The sequence below is a fragment of the Oncorhynchus mykiss genome, chromosome 1 (assembly GCF_013265735.2).
Source record: "Oncorhynchus mykiss isolate Arlee chromosome 1, USDA_OmykA_1.1, whole genome shotgun sequence".
In the NCBI taxonomy this organism is placed as follows: Eukaryota; Metazoa; Chordata; class Actinopteri; order Salmoniformes; family Salmonidae; genus Oncorhynchus; species Oncorhynchus mykiss.
The window spans coordinates 29,261,253-29,288,637 of record NC_048565.1 but is presented as its reverse complement, the minus strand read 5'-3'; the positions used below and the strand labels follow the sequence as shown (position 1 = coordinate 29,288,637).

General features: G+C 42.6%; 1 protein-coding gene across 6 annotated transcripts in view; it reads right to left on the bottom strand.

The window, feature by feature from the left end:
* Positions 1-27,385, bottom strand: part of mef2aa (myocyte enhancer factor 2aa) — a 127,585-nt gene that overhangs the window by 27,905 nt on the left and 72,295 nt on the right. For 3 of the 6 annotated variants that reach the window (XM_036975371.1, XM_021598113.2, XM_021598137.2), the window contains exons 5-6: positions 11,225-11,359; positions 8,041-8,254 (exon numbers count right to left, since the gene is read on the bottom strand). In XM_036975371.1, the coding sequence (XP_036831266.1) occupies positions 8,041-8,254; positions 11,225-11,359 (349 nt within the window). Of the gene's footprint in view, positions 1-8,040; positions 8,255-11,224; positions 11,360-11,426; positions 11,562-27,385 lie in introns of all 6 variants that reach the window. The other 3 variants (XM_021598107.2, XM_021598130.2, XM_021598145.2) reach the window with 2 other exon arrangements.

Sequence of the window (27,385 nt, the reverse complement as noted above, 5' to 3'; positions counted from 1 at the left end):
AATCAAATCAAATACACATTTTATTGGTCACATACACGTGTGTAGCAGATGTTATTGCGGGTGTTGCGAAAGGCTTGTGCTTCCAGTTCCGACAGTGCAGCAATATCTACAGTAACCATTAGTATCTCACAATTTCACAACAAATACCTAATACACACAAATAAAGGAATGGAATTAAGAATATATGGATGAGCAATGTCAGAGCGGCATAGACTAAGATACAGTAGATAGTATAGAATACAGTATATGCATATGAGATGAGTAATGTAAGATATGTAAACACTATTAAAGTAACATTATTATTACAAATCAGCCAGGCTAGATAATATGGACCCTCTCTTTATAAAATTATCTGCCGAAATTGTTGCAACACCTATTACTAGCCTGTTCAACCTCTCTTTCGTATCGTCTGAGATTCCCATTGATTGGAAAGCTGCCGCTGTCATCCCCCTCTTCAAAGGGGGAGACACTCTAGACCCAAACTGCTACAGACCTATATCTATCCTACCCTGCCTTTCTAAGGTCTTCGAAAGCCAAGTTAACAAACAGATCAACGACCATTTCGAATCCCACCGTACCTTCTCCGCTATGCAATCTGGTTTCAGAGCTGGTCATGGGTGCACCTCAGCCATGCTCAAGGTTCTAAACGATATCAAAACCGCCATCGATAAGATACATTAATGCGCAGCCGTATTCATCGACCTAGCCAAGGCTTTCGACTCTGTCCATCACCACATTCTTATCGGCAGACTCAACAGCCTTGGTATCTCAAATGATTGCCTCACCTGGTTCACCAACTACTTCTCTGATCAAGTTCAGTGTGTCAAATCGGAGGGCCTGTTGTCTGGACCTCTGGCAGTTTGTATGGGGGTGTCACAAGGCTCAATTCTCGGGCTGACTCTCGTCTCTGTATACATCAATGATGTCGCTCTTGCTGCTGGTGATTCCCTGATCCACCTCTACGCAGACGACACCATTCTGTATACCTCTGGCCCTTCTTTAGACACTGTGTTAACTAACCTCCAGATGAGCTTCCATGCCATGCAACTCTCCTTCCTTGGCCTCCAACTGCTCTTCCTCTTGCGACGAGCAATCCCGGATCCGGGATCGTAATCATAGCCTCAAACGAATTAGCATAATGCAGCGGACATAAATACCCCTAGTAACTTTTCCTATTCATGAAAATCGCAAATGAAATGAAATAAATATATTCAAACACAAGCTTACACAAGCTTTTTGTTAACAACACTGTCATCTCAGATTTTCAAAATATGCGTTACAGCCAACGCTAGACAAGCATTTGTGTAAGTTTATCATGGCATAATGCTATGCTAGGCTCTGCTGGCAGCAGGCAACATTTTCACGAAAATAAGAAAAGCAACCAAATTAAATAATTTACCTTTGAAGAACTTTGGTTGCTTTCACTCAGGAGACTCCCAGTTAGATAGCAAATAGCTCCCGCTTGTTCATCATGCTTGGCTGAGAAATCGACCGGAAAATGCTACCATTACAACGCAAAACTTTTTTCAAAATTAACTCCATAATATCGACAGAAACACGGCAAACGTTGTTTAGGATCCATCCTCAAGGTGTTTTTAACATATATATTCGATAATATATCCGTCGAGGCAATTGGTTTCTCATAAGAAGCGATTGGAAAAATGGCTACCTCAGTATTTTACGCAAGATTTTCTGCGGGAGACACCATGTGACCATTGCTATATGTGGTCCCTTACGGCTATTCTTCAATGGAAATGCGTAAAAAGACGTCACAATGCTCTAGACACCTTGGGAAATACGTGGAAAACGTAAGCTCATTCGTAGCTCATTCACAGCCATATAAGGAGTCATTGGCATGAGGCGGTTTAAAAAAATGCGGCACTTCCTGGTTGGATTTTTATCTGGGTTTCGCCTGTAACATCAGTTCTGTGGCACTCAGAGACAATATCTTTGCAGTTTTGGAAACGTCAGAGTGTTTTCTTTCCAAAGATGTCAATTATATGCATAGTCGAGCATCTTTTCATGACAAAATATCATGTTTAAAACGGGAATGTTTTTCATCCCCAAATTTTAATAGCGCCCCCTAATGCATAACTGGTTTTAAATGCAAGTAAAACTAAATGCATGCTCTTCAACCGATCGCTGCCCGCACCTGCCTGCCCGTCCAGCATCACTACTCTGGACGGTTCTGACTTACAATATGTGGACAACTACAAATACCTAGGTGTCTGGTTAGACTGTAAACTCTCCTTCCAGACTCACATTAAGCATCTCGAAATCTAGAATCGGCTTCCTATTTCGCAACAAAGCATCCTTCACTCATGCTGCCAAACATACCCTCGTAAAACTGACCATCCTACCGATCCTCGACTTCGGCGATGTCATTTACAAAATAGCCTCCAACACTCTATTCAACAAATTGGATGCAGTCTATCACAGTGCCATCTATTTTGTCACCAAAGCCCCATATACTACCCACCACTGGAACCTGTACGCTTTCGTTGGCTGGCCCTCGCTTCATACTCATCGCCAAACCCACTGGCTCCAGGTCATCTACATGTCTCTGCAAGGTAAAGCCCCGCCTTATCTCAGCTCACTGGTCACCATAGCAGCACCCACCCGTAGCACGCGCTGCAGCAGGTATATCTTACTGGTCACCCCCAAAGCCAATTCTTCCTTTGGCCGCCTTAACTTCCAGTTCTCTGCTGCCAATGACTGGCATGATCTGCAATAATCACTGAAGCTGGAGACTCCTATCTCCCTCACTAGCTGTCAGAGCAGCCTGTACATAGCCCATCTGTAAATAGCCCATCCAACTACCTCATCCCCATACTGTAGGTATTTATTTATTTTGCTCCTTTGCACCACAGTATCTCTATGCACATTCATCTTCTGCACATCTACCATTCCAGTGTTTAATTGCTATATTGTAATTACTTCGCCACCATGGCCTGTATATTGCCTTAGCTCCCTTATCCTACCTCATTTGCATACACTGTATATAGACTTTTTTCTACTGTAATATTGACTGTATGTTTGTTTATTGCATGTGTAACTCTGTTTTGTTGTATGTGTCGAACTGCTTTGCTTTATCTTGGCCAGGTCGGAGTTGTAAATGAGAACTTGTTCTCAACTAGCCTACCTGGTTATATAAATGTAAAAAATAAAAATGTAAGTGACTATTGTTCCATTTATTAAAGTGGCCAATGATTTCAAGTCTGTGTATGTAGGCAGCAGCCTCTCTGTGCTAGTGATGGCTATTTAACAGTCTGATGGCCTTGAGATAGAAGCTGTTTTTCAGTCGATCGATCCCAAATGTGATGCATCTGCACTGACCTCGCCTTCTGGATGACAGCGGGGTGAATAGGCAGTGGCTTGGGTGGTTGGCTTTGATTATCTTTTTGGTCTTCCTATGACATTGGATGCTGTAGGTGTCCTGGAGGGCAAGTAGTTTGCCCCCCGTGAAGCGTTGTGCAGACCGCACCACCCTCTGGAGAGCCCTGCGGTTGTGGGCGGTGCAGTAGCCATGCCAGGTGATGATACAGCCCGACAGGATGCTCTCAACTGTACATATGTAAAAGTTTGTGAGGGTTTTAGGTGACACACCAAATTTCTCCAGCTTCCTGAGGTTGAAGAGGCGCTGTTGCGCCTTCATCACCACACTGTCTGGGTGGACCATTACAGTTTGTCAGTGATATGTACGTCGAGGAACTTAACTTTCCACCTTCTTCACTGCTGTCTCGTCGATAGGGGGGGTGCTCCCTTTGCTGTTTCCTGAAGTCCACGATCATCCCCTTTGTTTTGTTGACGTTGAGTGAGCAGTTATTTTCCTGACACCACACTCCCAGAGCCCTCACCTCCTCCCTGTAGGTTGTCTCGTTATTGTTGGTAATCAAGCCTAATACTGTTGTGTCGTGCATTGTCATGCAGTCATGGATGAACAGGGAGTACAGGAGGGGGCTGAGCACTCACCCTTGTGGGGCCCCAGTGTTGAGGATCAGCAAAGTGGAGATGATGTTTCCTACCATCACCACCTGGGAGCGGCCTGTTAGGAAGTCCAGGACCCAAATGCACAGGATGGGGTTCAGACCCAGGGCCGCGAGGTTAATGATGATCTTGGAGGGTACTATGTTGTTGAATACTGAGTTATAGTCAATGAACAGCATTCTTACATAGGTTTTCCTCTTGTGCAGATGGCATAGGCCAGTGTGTAGTATGATGGCGACGGCATCGTCTGTGGACCTATTGGGGCGGTAAGCAAATTGAAGTGGGTCTAAGGTGACCGGTAAGGTGGAGGTGACATGATCCTTGACTAGCCTCTCAAAGCACTTCATGATGACAGAAGTGAGTGCTATGGGAAGATAGTAATTTAGTTAGGTTTCTTTTGCATTCTTGGGTACAGATACAATGGTGGCCATCTGGAAGTGGGGACAGCAGACTGGGATAGGGAATATGTCTGTAAACACACCAGTCAGCTGGTCTGCACTTGCTCTGAGGACGCTGCTAGGGATGCCGTCTGGGCCAGCCACAGAGAAGGAGAGCCCACAGTCCTTGGTAGCTGGCTGCGTCTGTGGCACTTTGTTATCCTCAAAGCGGGGAAATAATGTGTTTAGCCTGTCTGGATCCAAAACGTTGGTGTCCACGATGTGGCTGGTTTTCCTTTTGTAGTCCATGATTGCCTGTAGACCCTGCCACATACGTCTCGTGTTTGAGCCGTTGAATTACAACTCCACTTTGCCTTTGCCATATTCCCAGTCACATTGCCATGGTTAAATAGTAACAAAACATTCAAAGGACATTTTCTCAAAAGTGAGTTTACAAGTTTATCAACTTTCAAAGCATAATGACTTTCCCATTGTTCCTCAACTGTACAGTGGTGGCCAACATTTTTGAGAATGACACAAATATTAATTTCCACAAAGTTTGCTGCTTCAGTGTCTTTAGACATTTTTGTCAGATGTTACTATGGAATACTGAAGTATAATTACAAGCATTTCATAAGTGTCAAAGGCTTTTATTGACAATTACATGACGTTGATGCAAAGAGTCAATATTTGCAGTACTTCTTTTTCAAGACCTCTGCAATCCGCCCGGGCATGCTGTCAATTAACTTCAGGGCCACATCCTGACTGATGGCAACCCATTCTTGCATAATCAATGCTTGGAGTTTGTCAGAATTTGTGGGTGTTTGTTTGTCCACCCGCCTCTTGAGGATTGGTCACAAGTTCTCAATGGGATTAAGGTCTGGGGATGTTTTGTTCCCCGAGCCACTTAGTTATCACTTTTGCCTTTTGGTAATGTGCTCCATCATGCTGGAAAAGGCACTGTTCGTCACCAAACTGTTCCTAGATGGTTGGGAGATGCTGCTCTCGGAGGACATGTTAGTACCATTCTTTATTCATGGCTGTGTTCTTAGGCACAATTGTGAGTGAGCCCACTCCCTTGGCTGAGAAGCAACCCCACACATGAATGTTCTCAGGATGCTTTATTGTTGGCATGACACAGGACTGATGGTAGCGCTCACCTTGTCTTCTCCGGACAAGCTTTTTTCCGGAAGCGCCAAACAATTGGCAAGGGGTTTCATCAGAGAAAATGACTTTACCCCAGTTCTGAGCAGTTCAATCCCTGTAACCTTTGCAGAATATCAGTCTGTCCCTGAAGAGAAGTGGATTCTTTGCTGCCCTTCTTGACACCAGGCCATCCTCCAAAAGTCTTCGCCTCACTGTTCGTGCAGATGCACTCACACCGGCCTGCTGCCATTCCTGAGGAAGCTCTGTACTGGTGGTGCCCCGATCCCGCAGCTGAATCAACATTAGGAGACGTCCTAGCGCTTGCTGGACTTTCTTGGGCGCCCCGAAGCCTTCTTCACAACGATTGAACCGCTCTCCTTGAAGTTCTTGATGATCCAATAAATGGTTGATTTAGGCGCAATCTTACTGGCAGCAATATCCTTGCCTGTGAAGCCCTTTTTGTGCAAAGCAATGATGACGACACATGTTTCCTTGCAGGTAACCATGGTTGACAGACGTAGAACAATGATTCCAAGCACCACTCTCCTTTTGAAGCTTCCAGTCTGTTATTCGAACTCAATCAGCATGACAGAGTGATCTCCAGTTTTGTCCTCGTCAACACACCTGTGTTAACGAGAGAATCACTGACATGATGTCAGCTGGTCCTTTTGTGGCTTGGCTGAAATGCAGTGGAAATGTTTTTAAGGGATTCGGTTAATTTGCATGGCAAAGAGGGACTTTGCAATTAATTGTTACGGTTTTCTTCTATCTCCTCCTCTGACGAGGAGGTGTAGCAAGGATCAGACCAAAATACGGCGTAGTTGGTGTTCATGTTCTTTAATAAAGGAAAAACTCAAACATGAACATAATACAAAACAACAAACGTGAGAAAACCTAAACAGCCTATCTGGTGACAACAAACACAAAGACAGGAACAATCACCCACCAAACACTCAAAGAATATGGCTGCCTAAATATGGTTCCCAATCAGAGACAACGATAAACACCTGCCTCTGATTGAGAACCACTCCAGACAGCCATAGACTATGCTAGAACACCCCACTAAGCCACAATCCCAATACCTACGAAACCCCCAAGACAAAACACACCACATAAATAAACCCATGTCACACCCTGGCCTGACCAAAATAATAAAGAAAACACAAAATACTAAGACCAGGGCGTGACATTAATTGCAATTCATCTGATTACTCTTCATAATATTCTGAAGTATATGCAAATTGTCACCATACAAACTGAGGCAGCAGACTTTGTGAAAATTAATATTTGTGTCATTCTCAAAACTTCTGGCCACGACTGTAGTGTATGATTTACCATTTTGAGTCTCTACTTTTATCCAATATAAAACACACAATTTCAGATATTGCTACATAAGACTGATTTGAGCCGGTTGAAATCGCTCCACTATTTCCTGGTTGCTAAAATTCTAATAGTTTGACTAATTTCAGTTTGTGGCAAAACAAGCACTCTATAGTGTAGAGAATCATTTTACCATCTAAACTTGGGTGAAAAAAAAACAATTTTTTTTAAACCACTAAAAATATTGTATTTTCAGCTAAATGAAGCTGGTGTACAAAAACGAAAGTAAAAGACACACAAATTAAACTTATGATTGGAAGAATAGAAATAGAGCATATAGAAATGATATACCACTTCTTAGACTTGCTTTCAATGAGAATGACATATCTATAACTCACATTTCTATGGGAATTTGCTTAGGTCTGCCAAAAAGTTACATATTACAGCTTTAATGCTCCCCTCACATACAGACAACACAGTCCCCTCGCATGCAATGAAGTGTGCCAAAGAGCATGGAATGACCAATTGAAACTGACAAGAGAGGCCGTTGACCATGTCGTAGGCAAATGTATGCAGCCGGTTGAGCTGAGGGCCTGTCGGGCAGAGCAAGAGTGAACTAATCAGTACCTCCTGAGGACATACTTTTCCGGCTGGGCTGGGGCCCACGCCAGGTCTGTCCTTCCCAGCATGCCAGCTAATAAGATGCATGAAATTATATGATTAACCATCTGCATCCTTCAGCTGGGAGCCAGGGATCAGCCTGGATACAGCACTCAATCCTTCCAAAGAAGCTGGACTCATGCTCCAGAATACATGGAATGTAGAATTCTTACTCATCTTTTTGTCAAGCAAAACTTTTTGTGGAAGGTAATAAGTAACCCACAGACCATCACGTACTCAACATCATCGAGATATGTCGTGTTTCCTTGTAGGCCTATTTGGTGGGGAAACTGTGAAGCCAGCTGTGTAGCCAATTGCCTGTTTCTGTTTATTAAAGAATGTGAAACAATGTTGTGTCTGTTTTCTGCTTTTCATTAAATCATGTTCTTTATATAACCTAAAATAAACGTGTTCATATGTGACTCGTTTCAGGAAACTAGGCGTATGTCGTGCATCACTACTTCATAGGAGAAGTACATACATAGTTACCACCATGTACGTACTATTGTCAGGTGTAGTGAAAACAACAGTGAGGTGTAGTGGAACTGACCCGCATTGCCTTGAGTGGAGGGCCTCTGCTGACCCCCGCTCCTGTGTAAGGAGGCCTGAGGGGGGGAGAGCATCCCGCTGTCACTCAGAGAGGCTGCGGCCTGGGTCAGGGCCTGGCTGCTCATGGATCCTCCTGGGTTGTAGGACATGGTATTCTGGTTGGAGACTGGCACTGCCACATGCATGGGGAAGTTCTGCTGGGGCAGCGTTGTGGGCTACAGGAGGGAAACACAGAGACATGAAGAGAATCAAAGACCTGGCGCTGGGCTGATGGTCACACTGGGAAGGAAATGGCAGAGATGGCGCCACATCAATCACATTGGTATGGTTAACAGAGCAGTCCTATTAACTGATGGCAATGTTCCAAATCTAGGTTTATTGGATGCTGACATAAGCCTGTATAATATATAAATACTAATGTATAAAATTAACAGATGACCACTATATTTCTGTAAATGCACAAAACAATAACTTTGCTATTTAAAAAACATTACAGATCAAAACGTGCACAATAGCAAGTGTCTTGTACCAGGTGTTCAGACTTGCATTGTAATAGTCAGCACTGCAAATCATCAACGTTTCTTATTTTTATCCGGATAGTCTAATTGTGTTATTTCCCAAAATATACAGTTGAAGTCGGAAGTTTACATACACTGAAAAACTCGTTTTTCAACCACTCCACAAATTTCTTGTTAACAAACTATAGTTTTCACAAGTCGGTTAGGACGTCTACTTTGTGCATGACACAGGTAATTTTTCCAACAATTGTTTACAGACAGATTATTTAACTTATAGGTCAGTAGGTCAGAAGTTTACATACACTAAGTTGACTGTGCCTTGGAGAATTCCAGAAATGGCTTTAGAAGCTTCTGATAGGGTAATTGACATCATTTGAGTCAATTGGAGGTGTATCTGTGGATTTATTTCAAGGCCTACCTTTAAACTCAGTGCCTCTTTGCTTGACATCATGGGAAAATCAAAAGAAATCAGCCAAAGAATTTTTGACCTTCACAAGTCTGGTTCATCCTTGGGAGCAATTTCCAAACGCCTGAAGGTAACACGTTCATTTGTACAAGCATTAGAACGCAAGTATAAACACCATGGGACCACGCAGCCATCATACTGCTCAGGAAGGAGAAGCATTCTGTCTCCTAGAGATGAGCGTACTTTGGTGAGAAAAGTGCAAATCAATCCCAGAACAACAGCAAAGGACCTTGTGAAGATGCTGGAGGAAACAGGTACAAAAGTATCTATATCCACAGTAAAACAAATCCTATATCGACATAACCTGAAAGACTGCTCAGCAACAAAAAATGCACTGCTCCAAAACCGCCATAAAAAGCCCAGACCGGTTTGGAACTGCACATGGGGACAAAGATCATACTTTTTTGAGAAATTTCCTCTGGTCTGATGAAACAAAAATGGCCATAATGGCCATAAAGACCATTGTTATGTTTGGAGGAAATAGGGGGATGCTTGCAAGCCGAAGAACACCATCCCAAGCGTGAAGCAAGGGGGTGGCAGCATCATGTTGTGGGGGTGCTTTGCTGCAGGAGGGACTTCACAAAATAGATGGCAATATGAGGAAGAAAAATGATGTGGATATATTGAAGAAACATCTCAAGGCATCAGTCAGGAAGTTAAAGCTTGGTCGCAAATGAGTCTACCAAATGGACAATGACTTCCAAAGTTGTGGCAAAATGGCTTAAGGACAACAAAGTCAAGGTATTGGAGTGGCCATCACAAAGCCCTGACCACAAAGTCCTGACCTCAATCCTATAGAAAATGTGTGGGAAGAACTGAAAAAGCGCGTGCGAGCAAGGAGGCCTACAAAAACCTGACTCAGTTACACCAGCTCTGTCAGGAGGAATTCACCCAACTTATTGTGGGAAGCTTGTGGAAGGCTACCCGAAATGTTTGACCCAAGTTAAACAATTTAAAGGCACTGCTACCAAATAATAATTAAGTGTAAGGAAACTTCTGACCCACTGGGAATGTGATGAAAGAAATAAAAGCTGAAATAAATCATTCTCTCTACTATTATTCTGACATTTCACATTCTTAAAATAAAGTGGTGATTCTAACTGACCCAAGACAGGGAATTTTTACTAGGATTTCATGTCAGGAATTGTGAAAAACTGAGTTTAAATATATTTGGCTAAGGTGTATGTAAACGTCCGACTTGCATTTTGGATCAAAACTCCATGTCAGTGCAGTGCAGTGCTGACAATCCAAATAGTTTGTGAGAGTAACTGGTGACAGTGAGACCACTCCATTCACAGCATAGTTCAGTGAGGCAGTCAGTTAGTGATATTATTAGTGTGTTAATTGCAAACAATGGTGCTCTCCATGTCAGAATTAGAGAGAAAACAACAGTTGAAGCACTATACTTTATGCAGGATTCTATGATTGCCACCCGCAATAAGATCACTATTGTCTTAAGGTAAAGCTCTGTGTAATTCCAGGGTACTTTGGTCACCTCCAGTCTGATAGTAGCTTGATGAAAGAGTGGAAGATAAACAGTGATAGTCCACTGATGTTGTGATTTGGCGAATACTTATTGAATTGCCCAAGTGAATGGAGGACCCACCAAGATGAGAAACCAGGAAAGATCATACAATGAGCAAAGGGGAGGGAAGATTAAAAAAAAAGAATAAAAAATTATCCCCCCCTTCGCCAAATGATCCAGGCACTGAAAGAGATTCAATTTCTCGATCTGCTTGGGGGTGAAAATTGGGTTTTGGGAAAAAATACATAAATCACCAAAGCTACAGAACCAGTCAATATTTAAGCCAGTGGAGGAATCTTCCTCTTTTTTTCAGAGGGAAATGTGTCTTTTATAATAAAGAAGCTTCTCCTCCACAATAACAAAAATGCACTTTCCTTTTCTTATAGTTTTCAATATGATCTTCCCAATAGAGCTTTAAAAAGGTTCAACCTGTCATAACAATGTGATCTTATCAGGGTGTACCAAAATATAAGTTGCAGAACAAATCAACAAAATAAACAAATACACTTCCAATGAACAGAAAAAAGGTTATGCTTGAATAGTCCATGTTTGCTTATAGTAGTTGACAGAGGTTGCAGGGTGGGATAATTAAAAAAAGAAGAAAAAGTCAAACCAAAAGGAGGTCAAAATCCTTTGTGCCACAAAGCCAAGCAGCAAAATCATTGCATTTACTTACGATTTTATGATTTCTCATCATATTATCAAACTCCTCATTAATTTTTTTATACTTTTCTTCTGTGTGAGGGGTGAGGACATATGAGGCATCAGGGTCCGGGCTATCACAGCCTCTGTGTTCTTTCTTGTTTAGCGCCTGTAGTGAACATCAACATAAAAACAGGAATCAACACAAAATGGCAGGAGAGGGAAAAAGTACTTACACCACAGCGCTTGTACATTAAATCACTCTCTTCGCTTAGTTTGCCGAAACGGTCGTCCATGAGGGGGCTGTGCCCAAAACAGTCATCTGGATCAGGACTGGCACACAGGTCATTATGGCCTTTGTTTCTTAATTTCTGAAATAAAATTGCACAATTCACACATACAATATATACCGCAGGATACTCAGTCTACTACCACATGACTCTCTGGCTAGGTAGGTTACAATACACCTCTACAAACCTGTTCCCATAACAAAACATGAACAAAAATACTAACATAAGTAAAAGGCATCATTCAAGTCAAGACACTAATTAATTGAATACATATGACAGATATTCAATGACTTGTAATACATCAATTATAATACACCTGCCTTCACATGTACATTTATAAATAATCAAAAAAAAATTGAATTAATTTGTTATTTTTTGGCTTGCCAGTGTGCTGGTATGAGCAGGGAACGGGATGAATACTATCTTCCTATGCAATGGTTAATAATGATAGGCAAATTGAAATGTCAATCCTTATCCTTTCATCCTTTAGAGACCATCACATATTAAACTAAATATTTCTCTGCACTCTTCTCCCTGCACTCTCTCTCTCTTTCTCTTCTCAACCTCTACCCAACCCCCCTTCTCTCTCTCTCTCTCTATCTTCCCGCTCTGTTGCTGCATGTGTGTGTTTCAATGCATATTTCATTATCTCTCAGTTATCATAAGCCACCCAGCTGGAAGACACCCCGGTATAAGAGGATCCAACAGAGCAGCAGTTTAAAACATTGCAGACTTTAATTCAGCATGGCTGCCACTCACGGGATTTTATCAATGTTAAGTAATGTAGGAAATAAAATGGATTACTATACTGTATGTGGTCAAATACGCTTATTAGAGCATGAAATGGAGTGATTATTGTAAGAGTAAAGAGCACACAGTATGGTGTGATATAGCTTCATTTGACCTCTTAAAAAGACTGCACACTATCAAATTAACTAAATAAAAAGAGTGAAACTGTGTTGCGCTTGTTATAACTTTCTATCAAAGGAGCAGTTCTCTCCGCTTTGTTAAAACTGTGAATGATGGTGGTAACGAAAACCCATGACAGCACGTGACAGCATGTGATATCAAGCCAGTCAGAGAACATCAAGTTTGATTTATATATGTGCTGTTCAGGTTCCCCTATCAGGCTGTTGCAGGCCCAGAGCGGTGACCTACCCTGTCTCTGGGCTGCCTCTGAGCCGGATGTCTACAGCAGTCACTGACTCCTCTGGATGGAGGGGTCACAGTGTGAGGGAGAGGAGTAGGACTCAAAGGCACTAATGAGCCCTTCGTCTCTGCCTCCATCTCCATTATCCTGGAGTGCAGGAGGTAACGCTGGTGTGTGTGTGGGTGTTCATGGGCGTTGCAGCAGCAGCTGGCATCTGCTGACAGCTCTCTGACAGTACAGTGGTGTTTGGGCTGATCTCTATCTAACAACATGTCTTACCCAGCCCTGCTTACAGTAACTAGGTCGTTCCACGAAAATAGTGCCTTTTGCAATGATTTTTATTTTAAGTATTGTGCACCAATACTGAATATTACATTTTCAAAGCCTGTTATATTAAATTAAGTGCCCTTTAATATAGACCACATGGTGAATTCAATAAATGTTATTTTTTTTATGAATAAAGGTATTTAAGATTACATCTTCAACTCTAATATGGTCAACCCTGTTACTTTATTTGGCACTTAATAGACACTTACTATAGTAATTTGAGATGGGAAAACATGTTTTTTTCTATGAAGTTGAACATGTGCTATTTATGACAGAATGTTAACATTTTGTGAAATCTAAAGTTTTTTATGATCAAGTTACACTTCTTAAAGGGCGCCGATTTGGTGGAAGGACCCAGATCCCAACATGCTGACAAGCTCTGTATGACACACTACTGTCGGATTTCCTAGGATTGAAATATGAAACTTTACTGGTTTTCAATGATTTCCTACTATACAATGTGCGTGTCTACCAAGGCACAGTTTACTTTAACTTTTAACTTTTACAAATGTACCAGTACTGAATCAAACTACAGCTATTGTATGCAGTAATCAAGTGCCTATGAACCAGAGTTATACTGTTAGCACTGAGGCGGTGTGTGCCCTAGTAGGAAGTCCACTGTGTGAAGCTCACCCTAATCAAACATAAATAACATAAGCATGTCTACATCTGATAAGCTTCCCAGTAAAGCAATAAAAACAATCAAGCATCCCATAAAATTGCTAAAAAATAGCCCACATTAAAATATGTAGGCTAAGAAACAAAGTTCATGAAATCAATAACTATAACTAGCTAGTAACAGATGGCATTCATATTCTAACTATATCTGAAACTCACTTATATAATACATTTGATGATACAGTGGTAGCAATACATAGTTATAACATCTACAAAAAAGACAGAAATGCCAATGGGGCGGTGATGCGGGTCTATATTCAGAACCACATTACTGTAAAGCTTAGAGAGGATCTCATGTTAAATACTGTTGAAGTAATATGGCTTCAGGTTCATCTGCCTCACCTAAAGCCTTGTGGGAACCTGCTATAGACCACCAAGTGTTAACTATCAGTATCTGAATAATATGTGTGAAAAGCTTGATAATGTACGTGAAATCAACAGCGAGCTTTGGAACACCTTCAATGACATTTTAGGGAAAATGGCAAACTCAGCTCCATCATTCTCTGAATCAGATGGCTCATAAATTTAAAAAACACTGATATTGCCAACTACTTTAATGATTTTTTCAATTTTCAAGATTAGCAAACTCAGGCATGACATGCCATCAACAAACGCTGACACTTCACATGAAAGTATAACTGACCAAATTATGAAAGACAAGCATTGTAAATTTGAATTCCATAAAGTGAGTGTGGAAGAGATGAAAATAATTGTTGTCTATTAACAATGACAAGACACCAGGGTCTGACAACTTGGATGGAAAATTACTGAGGATAATAGCGGACGATATTGCCACTCCTATTTGCCATATCTTCAATCTAAGCCTAATAGAAAGTGTGTCACCCAGACCTAGAGGGAAGCAAAAGTCATTCCACTACCCAAGAATAGTAAACCTCCCTTTACTGGCTCAAATAGCCGACCAATCAGCCTGTTACCAACCCTTAGTAAACTTTTGGATAAAATTGTGTTTGACCAGATACAATACTATTTTACAGTAAACAAATTGACAACAGACTTTCAGCGCACTTATAGAAAAGGACATTCAACAAGCACATCACTTACACAAATGACTGATGATTGGCTGAGAGAAATTGGTGATCAAAAGATTGTGGAGGCTGTTTTGTTGACTTCAGTGAGGCTTTTCAGTGAGGCTTTTGACATTATTGATCATAGTCTGCTGCTGGAAAAACGTATGTTAGGCTTTACACCCCCTGCTATATTGTGGATAAAGAGTTACCTGTCTAACATAACACAGAGGGTGTTCTTTAATGTAAGCCTCTCCAACACAATCCAGGTAGAATCAGGAAATCCCCAGGGCAGCTGTCTAGGCCCCTTACTTTTTAAAATGTTTGAGTAAAGCCAGTGTATCTACTGTATGTATGCGGATGACACAACACTATACACGTCAGCTACTACAGCGAATTGAAATGACCGCAACACTTAACAAAGAGCTGCAGTTAGTTTCAGAATGGGTGGCAAACAATAAGTTAGACCTAAATATTTTAAAAACTAAAAGCATTGTATTTGGGACAAACCATTCACTAAACCCTAAACCTCAACTAAATCCTGTAATGAATAATGTGGAAATTGAGCAAGTTGAGGTCATGGTCAAAACATACAACAGTAGCTAAGATGGGGAGAAGTCTGTCCATAATAAAGCGCTGATCTGCCTTCTTAACAACACTATCAACAAAGGCCTTAGTTTTGTCCCACCTGGACCACTGTTCAGTTGTGTGGTCAGGTGGCACAAAGAGGGACTTAGGAAAATTACAATTGGCTCAGAACAGGGCAGCACGGCTGGCCCTTAAATGTACACAGAGAGCTAACATTAATAATATGCATGTCAATCTCTCATGGCTCAAAGTGGAGGAGAGATTGACTTGTTTTTGTAAGAAGTGTTGACAAGCTGAATGTCTGTTTAAACTACTAGCCCACAAGACATGCCACCAGAGGTCTCTTTACAATCCACAACTCCAGAACAGACTATGGGGGGTGCACAATACTACATAGAGCCATGGCTACATGGAACTCTATTCCACATCAGGTAAATGATTTAAGCAGTAGAGTCAGAAGAATAAAAATATTAAAATACACTTTATGGAACAGCAGGGACTGTGAAGTGGCACACACACAGGTATAGACACACGCATAAGCACACACACACTAGCACACACACTCTACACACACGTAATATTGTTATATTGTAGATATGTAGTGGTGTAATAATATTATATGATGTACTGTTTTATCTTTTGTTTTATGTGTGATGTAAGTGCCTTAATGTGTTTGGAACCCAGTAAGAGTAGATGCTGCCTTAATAATACAAATACAAACTATACACTCTACTCTAGCTTAAACACTTGATGAAATAGTGTATGAGCTAAAATCTGAAGCAGGGGAACTCTGAAAAGCACCGAAATCATATCAGTCATATCTGTCTGATAATGTTACTGGAGAGAGAGAGATGAATGATACACAACATGTGTAAATGTGCATTTAGATCCACTAGTGTTTGGTGTGGTACAGAGCCGGGGCATTCTTCTCATTCGAAGAAAACGCCTTCCTGGTTCATTTCCTGTTTACTGAGGCTGCTCTTCAGTTAGGCTCCTGTTAAGGCTATGTTTACCAGGGAAACTATGCACTTTCTCCGCCAGACTGCCACAGATCTGATCAGGACCTGCAAATTAAAGTCCAAACCTGCTCATTATGGGAATAGCTGGGTTGGGCTGGCCGGCCATGGCTATGTGAGATGGGCAGGGCCGCAGGCAGCACTTCCATCCAGCCGCACCCTCTGCCCCTGGCCCCGTGCCCTGCTAGCCACTCAGGGAGGGGCCAGAGTGGAAACATCCAGTGCCAGGGACACTCAGCACTCAGAACAAACCATGGAACATATTGCACTGAGACTAAACAGCACAAACCCCAACAGTGAGTGCTCATATCTAGTTAATTCATTTCACAAGTCAATATTGACCTCTGTGATCTAAGATGAATTGAAATTAAACATTATGACAGCATATAATGTATTCATGCCTAAGAAAGAGTGAAGAGTGACAGATTTCCTCTCCGAGAAACTCCTAGCTGAGCACGTTACAGAGTGAAGGTCTGGGACAGCACGGCAGTAATTCCTCCTTAAATGACTTGGCATGTTTCGGGTGTCCCACAGACGCTGCCCGCAGCTCCCAGTAAATGGATCACTAAATCAGCACATGGCCAAACAGGTGTCTCTCCCCCAAACACCTGTCAGGCCCTGGCTCCCCGGCCCGGCCAATCACACACAGCCTCACACTAACATGGCCTTAGAAGGGGCCACATGGAACCCTGAAGGCCATCAGACATCACTCAACCCAAGGTTTTTACTCTATACTATTGGTTCAGTAATACATACAAACGTTTACACAAAAAAAATACAATCAATGCTGAATTATGGTAAACAAAATTCAAGTTGTGTTCGTTCTATTCCATTTCTTCCTTTCTATTCCTATTCCTTCTATAGTTCAGAAATTCACTTTCAAAGGTCATATCATACTCTGACAATTTCTGTATTTTGAAAGTTCAATATTTTGAAAACTTGATTGCTGACATGAAAAACATTTAGGGACTGTATCAATAGTGGACAAATGAAACAAATACCAAAAGTCCTTTAAGAAAGCAAAGCTGGAGGTGTGTGAATACATTAGAACTTATAGGGCTTTTCAACAACAACATTTATAATGGAGGGTGTGTGGTGAGTCTGTCTGTATATGGGGCTGCAGACAGAGAGTAGTGATGATTGAACTTGTGTAATCTATTCACAAGGCTCATGGAGGCTCATAAAGAGCAGCGGGAACCAGGCCAGCAGATATTTTCTCACAGCCATCCTGGACTGCTAGAAAGTTGGCTCTATACACCAAAAATTAAAATCTGGTTGTCTGACGTCAAACCAGCGGGGCATCATAGTGAGTGTGTGAGTGTAATGTTAAAAGAACAGGCTTTTTTCTGATGTTCCGAAAGTGAGAGAGGCCTTGAAATGTGTCTGTTCACTCATAGTACTGTATGCCCAACCCCCATACTGATGATAACATCTACAGTATCACTCATCTCCTCCAGAGCACCTGTTGTTCATTTATATTAAACTTACAAACGCAAGAGTATGAGCTATTGAAGCAGTGTCTCAATTGTACGTTATATAGAAAATCATTGTTTTCATATGATGTTAGAATGGAGCGATCAATTCTATCTCTATGTCAGGTAAGGTAAGTGACTGTTGTGGGCGGGGGGGGGGGGGGGGGGTGCTCCTGTACTGCCCGCGCCTGAGCGATTGAAGCGGGGAGAACAGGGCATGGCTTGAGAGGCTGGGGTCCTGGATGATCTTCTTGGCCTTCCTGCAACACCTGGTATTGTAGGTGTCCTGCAATGTGCACCCAACAGCTGCACGTATCACCCTCTGAAGCGCCCGTCTGTCTGCGGCGGTGGAGTTGCTGTACCAGGCTGTGATGCAGCCCGACAGTATGCTCTTGTTGGTGCTCCTGTAGAACACTGTGAAGGCCCTCGAGGACAGGCCACCGGAACTTGACCACCGGAACGTCCCTCTTGAGTCTTTGTTTGTAGGCGTGGAGAAGCAAGATGGAGTCATGGTCGGATTTGCCGAAAGGAGGATGGGAGAGGTTCTTATATCCGTGTCGAGGGTATAAGGCCTGAGCAAGAGGACAAGTACATTAGAGTGTCTAGTTTTAAGTGAAAATGCAACTCTGGGATGCTGGCCTTCTAGGCAGAGTTGCAAAGAAAAAGCCATATCTCAGACTGGCCAATAAAAATAAAAGATTAAGATGGGCAAAAGAACACAGACACTGGACAGAGGAACTCTGCCTAGAAGGCCAGCATCCCAGAGTCGCCTCTTCACTGTTGACGTTGAGACTGTTGTTTGCGGGTACTATTTAATGAAGCTGCCATTGGAGGACATGTGAGGCATCTGTTTCTCAAACTAGACACTCTAATGTACTTGTCCTCTTGCTCAGTTGTGCACTGTGGCCTCTCACTCCTCTTTCTATTCTGGTTGGAACCAGTTTGTGCTGTTCTGTGAAGGGAGTAGTACCCAGCGTTGTACGAGATCTTCAGTTTCTTGGCAATTTCTCGCATGGAATAGCCTTCATTTCTCAGAAGAAGAATAGACTGACGAGTTTCAGAAGGAAGTTATTTGTTTCTGGCCATTTTGAGCCTGTAATCGAACCCACAAATGCTGATGCTGCAGAAACTCAACTAGTCTAAAGAAGGCCAGTTGTATTGCTTCTTTAATATGGACAACAGTTTTCAGCTGTGCTAACATATTTGCAAAAAGGTTTTCTAATTATCAATTAGCCTTTTAAAATGATAAACTTGGATTAGCAAACACAACGTGCCATTTGAACACAGGAGTGATGTTTGCTTATAATTGGCCTCTGTACGCCTCTTTAGATATTCCATAAAAAATCAGCTGTTTCCAGCTAAAATAGTAATTTACAACATTAAGAGGGTCTACACTGTCACACCCTGGCCTTAGTTATCTTTGTTTTCTTTATTATTTTGGTTAGGTCAGGGTGTGACATGGGGGATTTATGTGTTTTGTCTGGTCTAGGGGTTTTGTATGTTTATGGGGCTGTCTTCTTTCTAGGTAGTTTTGTATGTCTATGGTTGCCTAGATTGGTTCTCAATTAGAGGCAGCTGTTTGTCGTTGTCTCTGATTGGGAACCATATTTATGCAGCCATGTTCTTTGGGTATTTTGTGGGTGATTGTCTTCTGTCTTTGTGTCATTGCACCAGATAGGACTGTTTCGGTTTTCACATTTGTTGTTCTGTATTTTGTAGTGTTCTTGTTTATCATCTATATTAAAGATGTTGAACACTAACCACGCTGCATTTTGGTCCTCCTCTCCTTCAGCGGAAGAAAACCGTTACATACACTGTATTTCTGATCAATTTTATGTTATTTTAATGGACAAAAAATTTGCTTTACTTTCAAAAACAAGGACGTTTTTAAGTGACCCCAAACTTTTGAATGGTAGTGTACATATGATGTAAGAAATAATACATAAAAAAAAACAAAATACTGCAAAGTTTCCAAATGACTAGAAGTGAGGCGACCTTCTCTGTCGGCGCCATCTTGCTCGAGACGAGGCAAGGTGCCTGCTGTCGAAGCCATATTAGCCAAATATAGTGTTCCATTTAGATCTATGTTTATGTCACAGAAAATAAACATAACTGTTCCAATCAAAACAAAAAAGTTGAGTCTTTTGAGTGTATGATTTAACCACAACCGCAGAGTTTATATTATAGCCCCATTTACATTGAACTTTTAAGAAAACATAATTTAATGAGTTAAAGATAAAGTGGAGCCAAAGCTGTTGCATAAGCCACCTACCATACCTGCTCCTTGTGAAACACTTTCACTGAAATGGGCCAAAGCAATTGCTGCAGTCTGCCTTAGATGGAACACCATTACACTCCAATGCCCCCCGCTTGTGCCGAGCTTTTTACATTTCACTTATTCATGTACTGAATGTGAATAAAAGGGAGTTTGGAAGTAGACAGTAGATGTCGTTACAAAAGCCAAACTTCTCAAATGTGGGGAGAAGGCAGGTTGTGGCTGAACTGTCAGTGTCTTCCAGTGGTAGCTATATAGAACACACACCAAAATAATGCTTTAAGAGCCATTATAATTTGATTAAAGTCTATATAAATAATGTATATTTGAACTATTTTTGCTTCTGTAGTGTTCCTCACCTCATTTCAACTGTGTCCCCACCTTGCACACCCACCCTGCAGTGTTGTGAATTCGCTGTTGTGCACGTTGCCGCACTAAGCAAGGTAGCGTGCTAATCCTCATGACATCACCATTGTGTCCGGCCCGTTCCATCTAATGTGGTTATCAAAGGGCCTCTTTGAGTGTGAACACTGTTGAGAATCAGCATGGGGAGGCGGCTGATAGCAAGGCTTTCATCTGCTCACAAATATTTTAGCTTTTATATAACATCTTAAGAGACAAGTCTTTCACTGTGAGTATGTTCCCATTTTTCCTTTGGTGATGTAGATTTCACTTGAGGGGGAAAAGGGTATGTTGGTTGTTCTCGTGAAGTCTCCAGCTAGTGGCTGTATGTACTGTATGCCATTACCGAGGGCCCTAACAGCTTCTCCTCTCTACACACTGGTAATGGTCATATTCCTGGTCTGAGAGTAGGGAGGGCTAGATAAGGAAATTGGTTTTGATTCCCAGACATATCTGGTTTAATCTCATGACCATTCCACATCATCAGTGATCTAACTGATATCAGGATATGACCCCATGCATGTCCTTCCCCTCCTTCGGCCCATTGTCTGACAGGAAATACAGCAGGAGGTGCACCTTCTCAGCTGTACAGGACAGACTGTGTTTTGTTAGGTTATTATGACCGGACTGCAGCTGTTTGGAAAACAATATATCCTAAAGTCTGATCCAATCCTCTCAAAAACAGGACAATGGCGAGACCACGGTTAGGTCTGAGCTGATACACCAAACAGAGTAAGACATATAAAAGTAGAGTAATCCTGACTGAGCTGTGGTCTGCGTGTCCCTAAAGGACAGACAGGGAGGAGAAAGCCTCTGTCTCAGGTCAGCTCAATTTACAGTAGAGCAGAAAATGATTGTGGTTGACTGGCTAGATTGAAACTTTGATAAATATAGCCGCTATATTATTGAGTAAGAATAAATTGCACAGCAGAGAGCAATACCATTCCCTCCGAGAGACAGGCAGCTGCTCAGAGACTTTGTTGAATAACGGACGTGGCAAAGATATTAGTTGCCACAGTCAAAGAGAACACATTTTCAATCAGTGGCTTGGATATTTTCAGACAATTTAGTCAACTGGGAATTGAAGTCCAAATTGAGGATAAAGGCATCTCAATGTCATCATTATCTACATCTTTAAAAGATTGGGAACAAATGAGACGAACACGTTCCATTACATCCAACTAGCTCTAGACAGCTATATTAAAGATAAAAAGGTATAAACAACCATTCACAAAACAAACTATTACTACTACAAGAAGTTCACTTAACATCTTTTTCCCCGCTCCCACCTCCCTCCCCCTCTCTCTAATTCATCAACATCTCTCTCTCTCTCTCTCTCTCTCTCTCTCTCCCTGTCTCCCTCTCCCTGCACCCACAGAGTGGATCATTAGCTGTCAGAGCCCTTGAAACCAAACCCCCGTCCTCAACCCCCATACTTGCTCGCCTTTAAAATATTCATAAGGACAATTAGGAGTTCCAAAAAGGTGGGCGTAGAGAGCTGGGGCAGGTGTGGAGGGCTGGGGCGGGTTTGGAGGGCTGGGGCGGCGTGGAGGGCTGGGGCGGGCGTGGAGGGCTGGGGCGGGCTTGGAGGGCTGGGGCGGGCGTGGAGGGCTGGGGCGGGCGTGGAGCGGGCGTGGAGGGCTGGGGCGGGCGTGGAGGGCTGGGGCGGGCGTGGAGCGCTGGGGCGGGTGTGGAGGGCTGGGGCGGGCGTGGAGCGGGCGTGGAGGGCTGGGGCGGGCGTGGAAGGCTGGGGCGGGCGTGGAGCGCTGGGGCAGATGTGGAGGGCTGGGGCGGGCTTGGAGCGCTGGGGGCGCACAGCGAAGGGAGAGGGCAGGATATGCCAGCAGGAAGTATGTTCTGTAACACTCAATACCCAGACCACAGACCTGGCCTCATCAATCTTAGCCACAGCTCCCCTCCCTGCCCACCCACCTCCTCACTCAGCCGGGAAAGGCAGGGGAGGGTGGCATGATGCCAGCTAACCCCCCTCCTTCTCCTCCCAACTGGCTGTGCTCTGCTTTGTCCTCACCCCTGGGTAGAGGAGGGAGGTCTCACACTGCCCATGATGAGACGGGGGGAGGGCAAGCTGATTGTTGCCCAACGGAGCTAACATACAGAAGCCGTTCTATATGAAATAAGGGTCACATTTCTGTTACAGGGACCACAAGGTCAGTAGAGAACATGGGGGTGGTCTCATGGTTTGGCCTTCAGTTCCTCTGTCCATATTGGTCACTGTGGTCTCTCATGTCAACTATACATTAGACAGTAAACACAAACTTGGCAAGGGCGTCCATTGGTGGCATGACTGTCATTAAAGTACACTATATAAACTCAGCAAAAAAAGAAACGTCCTCTCACTATCATCTGCGTTTATTTTCAGCAAACTTAACATCTGTAAATATTTGTATGAACATAACAAGACGCAACAACTGAGACATAAACTGAACAAGTTCCACAGACATGTGACTAACAGAAATTGAATAACGTGTCCCGGGGGGGGGGGGGGGGGGGGGGGGGTGCTCTTCGCTGACCATGGCAGAACACTGACATTCCTGTCTTGCAGGAAATCACACACAGAACAAGCAGTATGGCTGGTGGCATTGTCATGTCAGGATGAGCCTGCAGGAAGTGTACCACATGAGGGAGGAGGATGTCTTCCCTGTAACGCACAGCATTGAGATTGCCTGCAATGACAACAAGCTCAGTCCGATGATGCTGTGACACACTGCCCCAGACCATGATGGACCCTCCACCTCCAAATTGATCCAGCTCCAGAGTACAGGCTTCGGTGTAACGCTCATTCCTTTGACGATAAACGCGAATCCGACCATCACCCCTAGTGAAACAAAACCGCGACTTGCCAGTTCTGTCTGGTCCAGCGACGGTGGATTTGTGCCCATAGGCGGCGTTGTTGCAGGTGATGTCTGGTGAGGACCTGCCTTACTACAACAGGCCTTCAAGCCCTCAGTCCAGCCTATTGCGGACAGTCTGAGTACTGATGGAGGGATTGTGCGTTCCTGGTGTAACTTTGGGAGTTGTTGTTTCATCCTGTACCTGTCCCGCAGGTGTGATGATCGGATGCACCGATCCTGTGCAAGTGTTGTTACACATGGTCTGCCACTGCGAGGGCTATCAGCTGTCCGTCCTGTCTCCCTGTAGCGCTGTCTTAGACGTCTCACAATACGGACATTGCAATTTATTGCCCTGGCCACATCTGCAGTCGTCATGCCTCTTTGCAGCATGTCTAAGGCACGTTCACGCAGATGAGCAGGGATCCTGGGCATCTTTCTTTTGGTGTTCTTCAGAGCCAGTAGAAAGACCTCTAAGTTTTCATAACTGTGACCTTAATTGCCTACCGTCTGTTAGTGTCTTAATGACCGTTCCACAAGTGCACGTTCATGAATTGTTTATGGTTCAATGAACAAGCATGGGAAACAGTGTTTAAACCCTTTACATTTAAGATCTCTGAAGTTATTTGGATTTTTTATGAATTATCTTTGAAAGACAGGGTCCTGAAAATAGGTTTCTTTTTTTTGCTGAGTTTATATACAAAAGTATGTGGACACCCCTTTAAATTAGTGGATTCGGAGAAACAATGGCTCAGCTGTGAAGTGGTAGGCCACACAAGCTCACAGAACGGGACTACCGAGTGCTGAAGCATAAAGCATAAAAATGGTCTGTTGTAACACTCTCTACTGAGTTCCAAACGGCCTCTGGAAGCAACATAAGCAGAATAATTGTTCGTTGGGAGCTTCATGAAATGGGTTTCCATGGCTGAGCAGCCGCACACAAGCCTGATATCACCGGGCGCAATGCCAAGCATCAGTTGGAGTGGTGTAAAGTTCGCCGCCATTGGACTCTGGAGCAGTGGAAACGCGTTCTCTTGAGTGATGAATCACATTTCACCATCTGGCAGTCTGACACACAAATCTGGGTTTGGCGGATGCCAGGAGAACGCTACCTGCCCAAATGCATTGTTTCAACTGTAAAGTTTGGTGGAGGAGGAATAATGGTCTGGGGCTGTTTTTTATGGTTTGGACTAGGCCCCTTAGTTCCAGTGAAGGTAAATCTTAACACTACAGCATACAATGACATTCTAGACAATTCTGTGCTTCCAAGTTTTTGGCAACAGTTTGGGGAAGGCCTTTTCCTGTTTCCACATGACAATGCCCCCGTGCACAAAGCAAGGTGCATATAGAAATGGTTTGTCGAGATCGGTGTGGAAGAACTTGGCTGACCTGCAGAGCCCTGACCTCAACCCCATCGAACAGCTTTGGGATGAATTGGAATGCCGACTGCGAGCCAGGCTTAATCTCCCAACATCAGTGCCCAACCTCACTAATGCTCTTGTGGCTGAATGAAAGCAAGTCCCCGCCGCTACGTTCCAACATCTAGTGGAAAGCCTTCCTTCCTAAAAGAGTGTAGGCTGTTATAGCAGCAAAGTGGGGAACAACTCCATATTAATGGACATGATTTTAGAATGAGATGTTGACAAGCAGGTGTCCACATACTTTTGGTAATGTGTGTAGTTCAAACCAAATTAGGGCTGACCTATTTGATGTATTCCGATGTATTCTGACTATGTGTAGCTCTTCCTACATTAACATAAACGCAAAGTAAAGTGGTTATGAAATGACCATGGTGTTGCATGTTGCTGCTGAGCGACATGTATTGCATTACTTTTCATTACAAGTTAGGCCTTCTTTTACAAAGAGTTTTACCATAAGCCATGGTAGGCCTGTGCCAGCTAATCAGTGGCATGCCTCTAGAAACTAAAGAATACATCACTTAAGACATTTGAATCAAGTAAAACAGCGAGGAATCATATATCATGGCAATGTTGAAATCATTCAAGTGTTTATGGGATGATGTCAGCAACATGTAATTCATAGTCAAGATATGAAAACATTTGCCAGAACAATGAGATGCTGTAGAAAGCAAAGAATTCTATTACTGTAAAGGTCTTCATTCCTGGTGTTATTGAATTACATTAAACCATGTAGTTGAGTGTTGGAGATGTTTCATTATCTCATAGACTACTTGAAGTTTGCAGGCCTTCCATTTACGTTAAGGCTTTCTAAATTCACTTTTTAAGGCAGGAGTGTGTTAACCAAGGTGAGACTGGCAAACAGTTTATTCTTAGTTTTAACTGGCGCCACTGAGTCTAAAGCAGCCTGACACATGTCATTGAAAATGTTCAACAAATCATGTGTGATGACAAAGAACATGATCAGTAGTAGAGCATTTAATAGCATCTGTAAATTTACTAACCGTTGTGGAGTTAATGATGCCAGAGAGTGGGGACAGACGTTTTTAAGAGGAGGAGAAAGCATTTTTAAAACAATACAGAGATGGTCAGAAACAAACACATCAATAGTTTCCAAGTTATCAAAATATTCAAGTCAAAGGACAGGTTAGGATCTGTCTCTCTCATCTCAAGACCGGGTTCAGCAAGAAACCAGAAGAGAACTACACCGACACCAACCAGTTCTAATCTAACACAAGAGTGTTTGTGTTAACTAATTAACAGCAAAAATCATCAGTGGGAATATCCCACATCTGTACACACCTAGGAACATAAAGCACTGAAACACTAGTAATACATTTCATTCATATGGGGCCTTCTAACACAAGTACATGAGAAAGAATCAACATAATACAAATTCTACTCAGATGAACAGCAGAGGGAAATGTTTATTTCACAAAAAAAAAGAGCCAGAATGTAATTTGTCATTCAGTTTAAAAAACATGTACTCGTGTCATCTCTCTTGTTTCCTTTCTGAATGAGTGCTAGTGTTTTTTGTACAAAGCCGCCAGTGCAGTGCTCCAGCACTTGAGATTAGAGCATGGCTCATTAGTGTCATTGGAGAGTAATGTTTACAGGGACTGCAATGGCTGGGGGTCTTTTGTTGTTCTCTCTCCTTTTATTTTCACCCTCTCCAAGAAGACCTAGTTTTGAAATGAAAAATACATATCACACTTGAGAGTGAAGGATGAAAAGAAGCTCTGACGTCAATGAAGCATGAAAACAAAAAACTCTTGACTGTAACCTGGTAACAACCATCGCAGTGAAGAGTGCAGGGGCTTTGTTTGAAGAACAGGGGCAAAGGGCTAACACACATGCACACACTTTAATGGGACTCTTCTGGTTGTGATAAACTGAGGAAGATTTATTTGTTCACTGTCCATGTCCTGTTTTTCTGAAACATTAACATGAGTTTCCACAGCAACCAAGCCATAGTGAACATGAGGAAAAAGAGACAATTATAGTCCATTCACGGCTTGTTTCATAAATGTGGTGTGAAATAGGATGTTCTATAAAAGACTTGGATAAAAATGATCACAAGTGTTGCTTTCATAGAATGCAAAAAAACTCCAAAGAGAGTGGTGACCCTTTTTCTAGTGAAAGCCCAGAGGAAATGGAGTCCTTGTCCTATAAACTTTGAAACCCAGCAGGAGACTGGCTACAACCCCATTAGTACTCCTACACTCAGCATGGCAAATTATGGCTTTTCAACCAGAATGCGTACTGCACCTCAGTACATGGGAAAAGGGTACGTTCTGTCATCTAGAACTACAAAGACAATTCTGAAAAGTGTATCCAGCAATATCAAAACATATGAAAAGTGGACTTTAGCTTCTCTTCAGAGAATGACGGAAACATTTGTTCAACAAAGCCTGACTAACAACTTGACTTGTTTTTATGTGTGTGTGACATTTTTTCATCATGTAGTAATAAAGTACAGTGTGTGTTACTAGAAATCAGACTCAACATATCATACCTCCCTATTCACATGTGGAAGCAGATGAAATGCCTTGGGTAGAAGAGAATTGCAGTGCCAAGCATATTTCCTAAAAACACAATCAACAAAAGTAGATCAGTGTTTTATCTTGTCTTTTATACACTTGACAGAATGTACAGACATATGCCACTAGTAACACTCACGACATAATCCTCAGCTATGAGGTTAG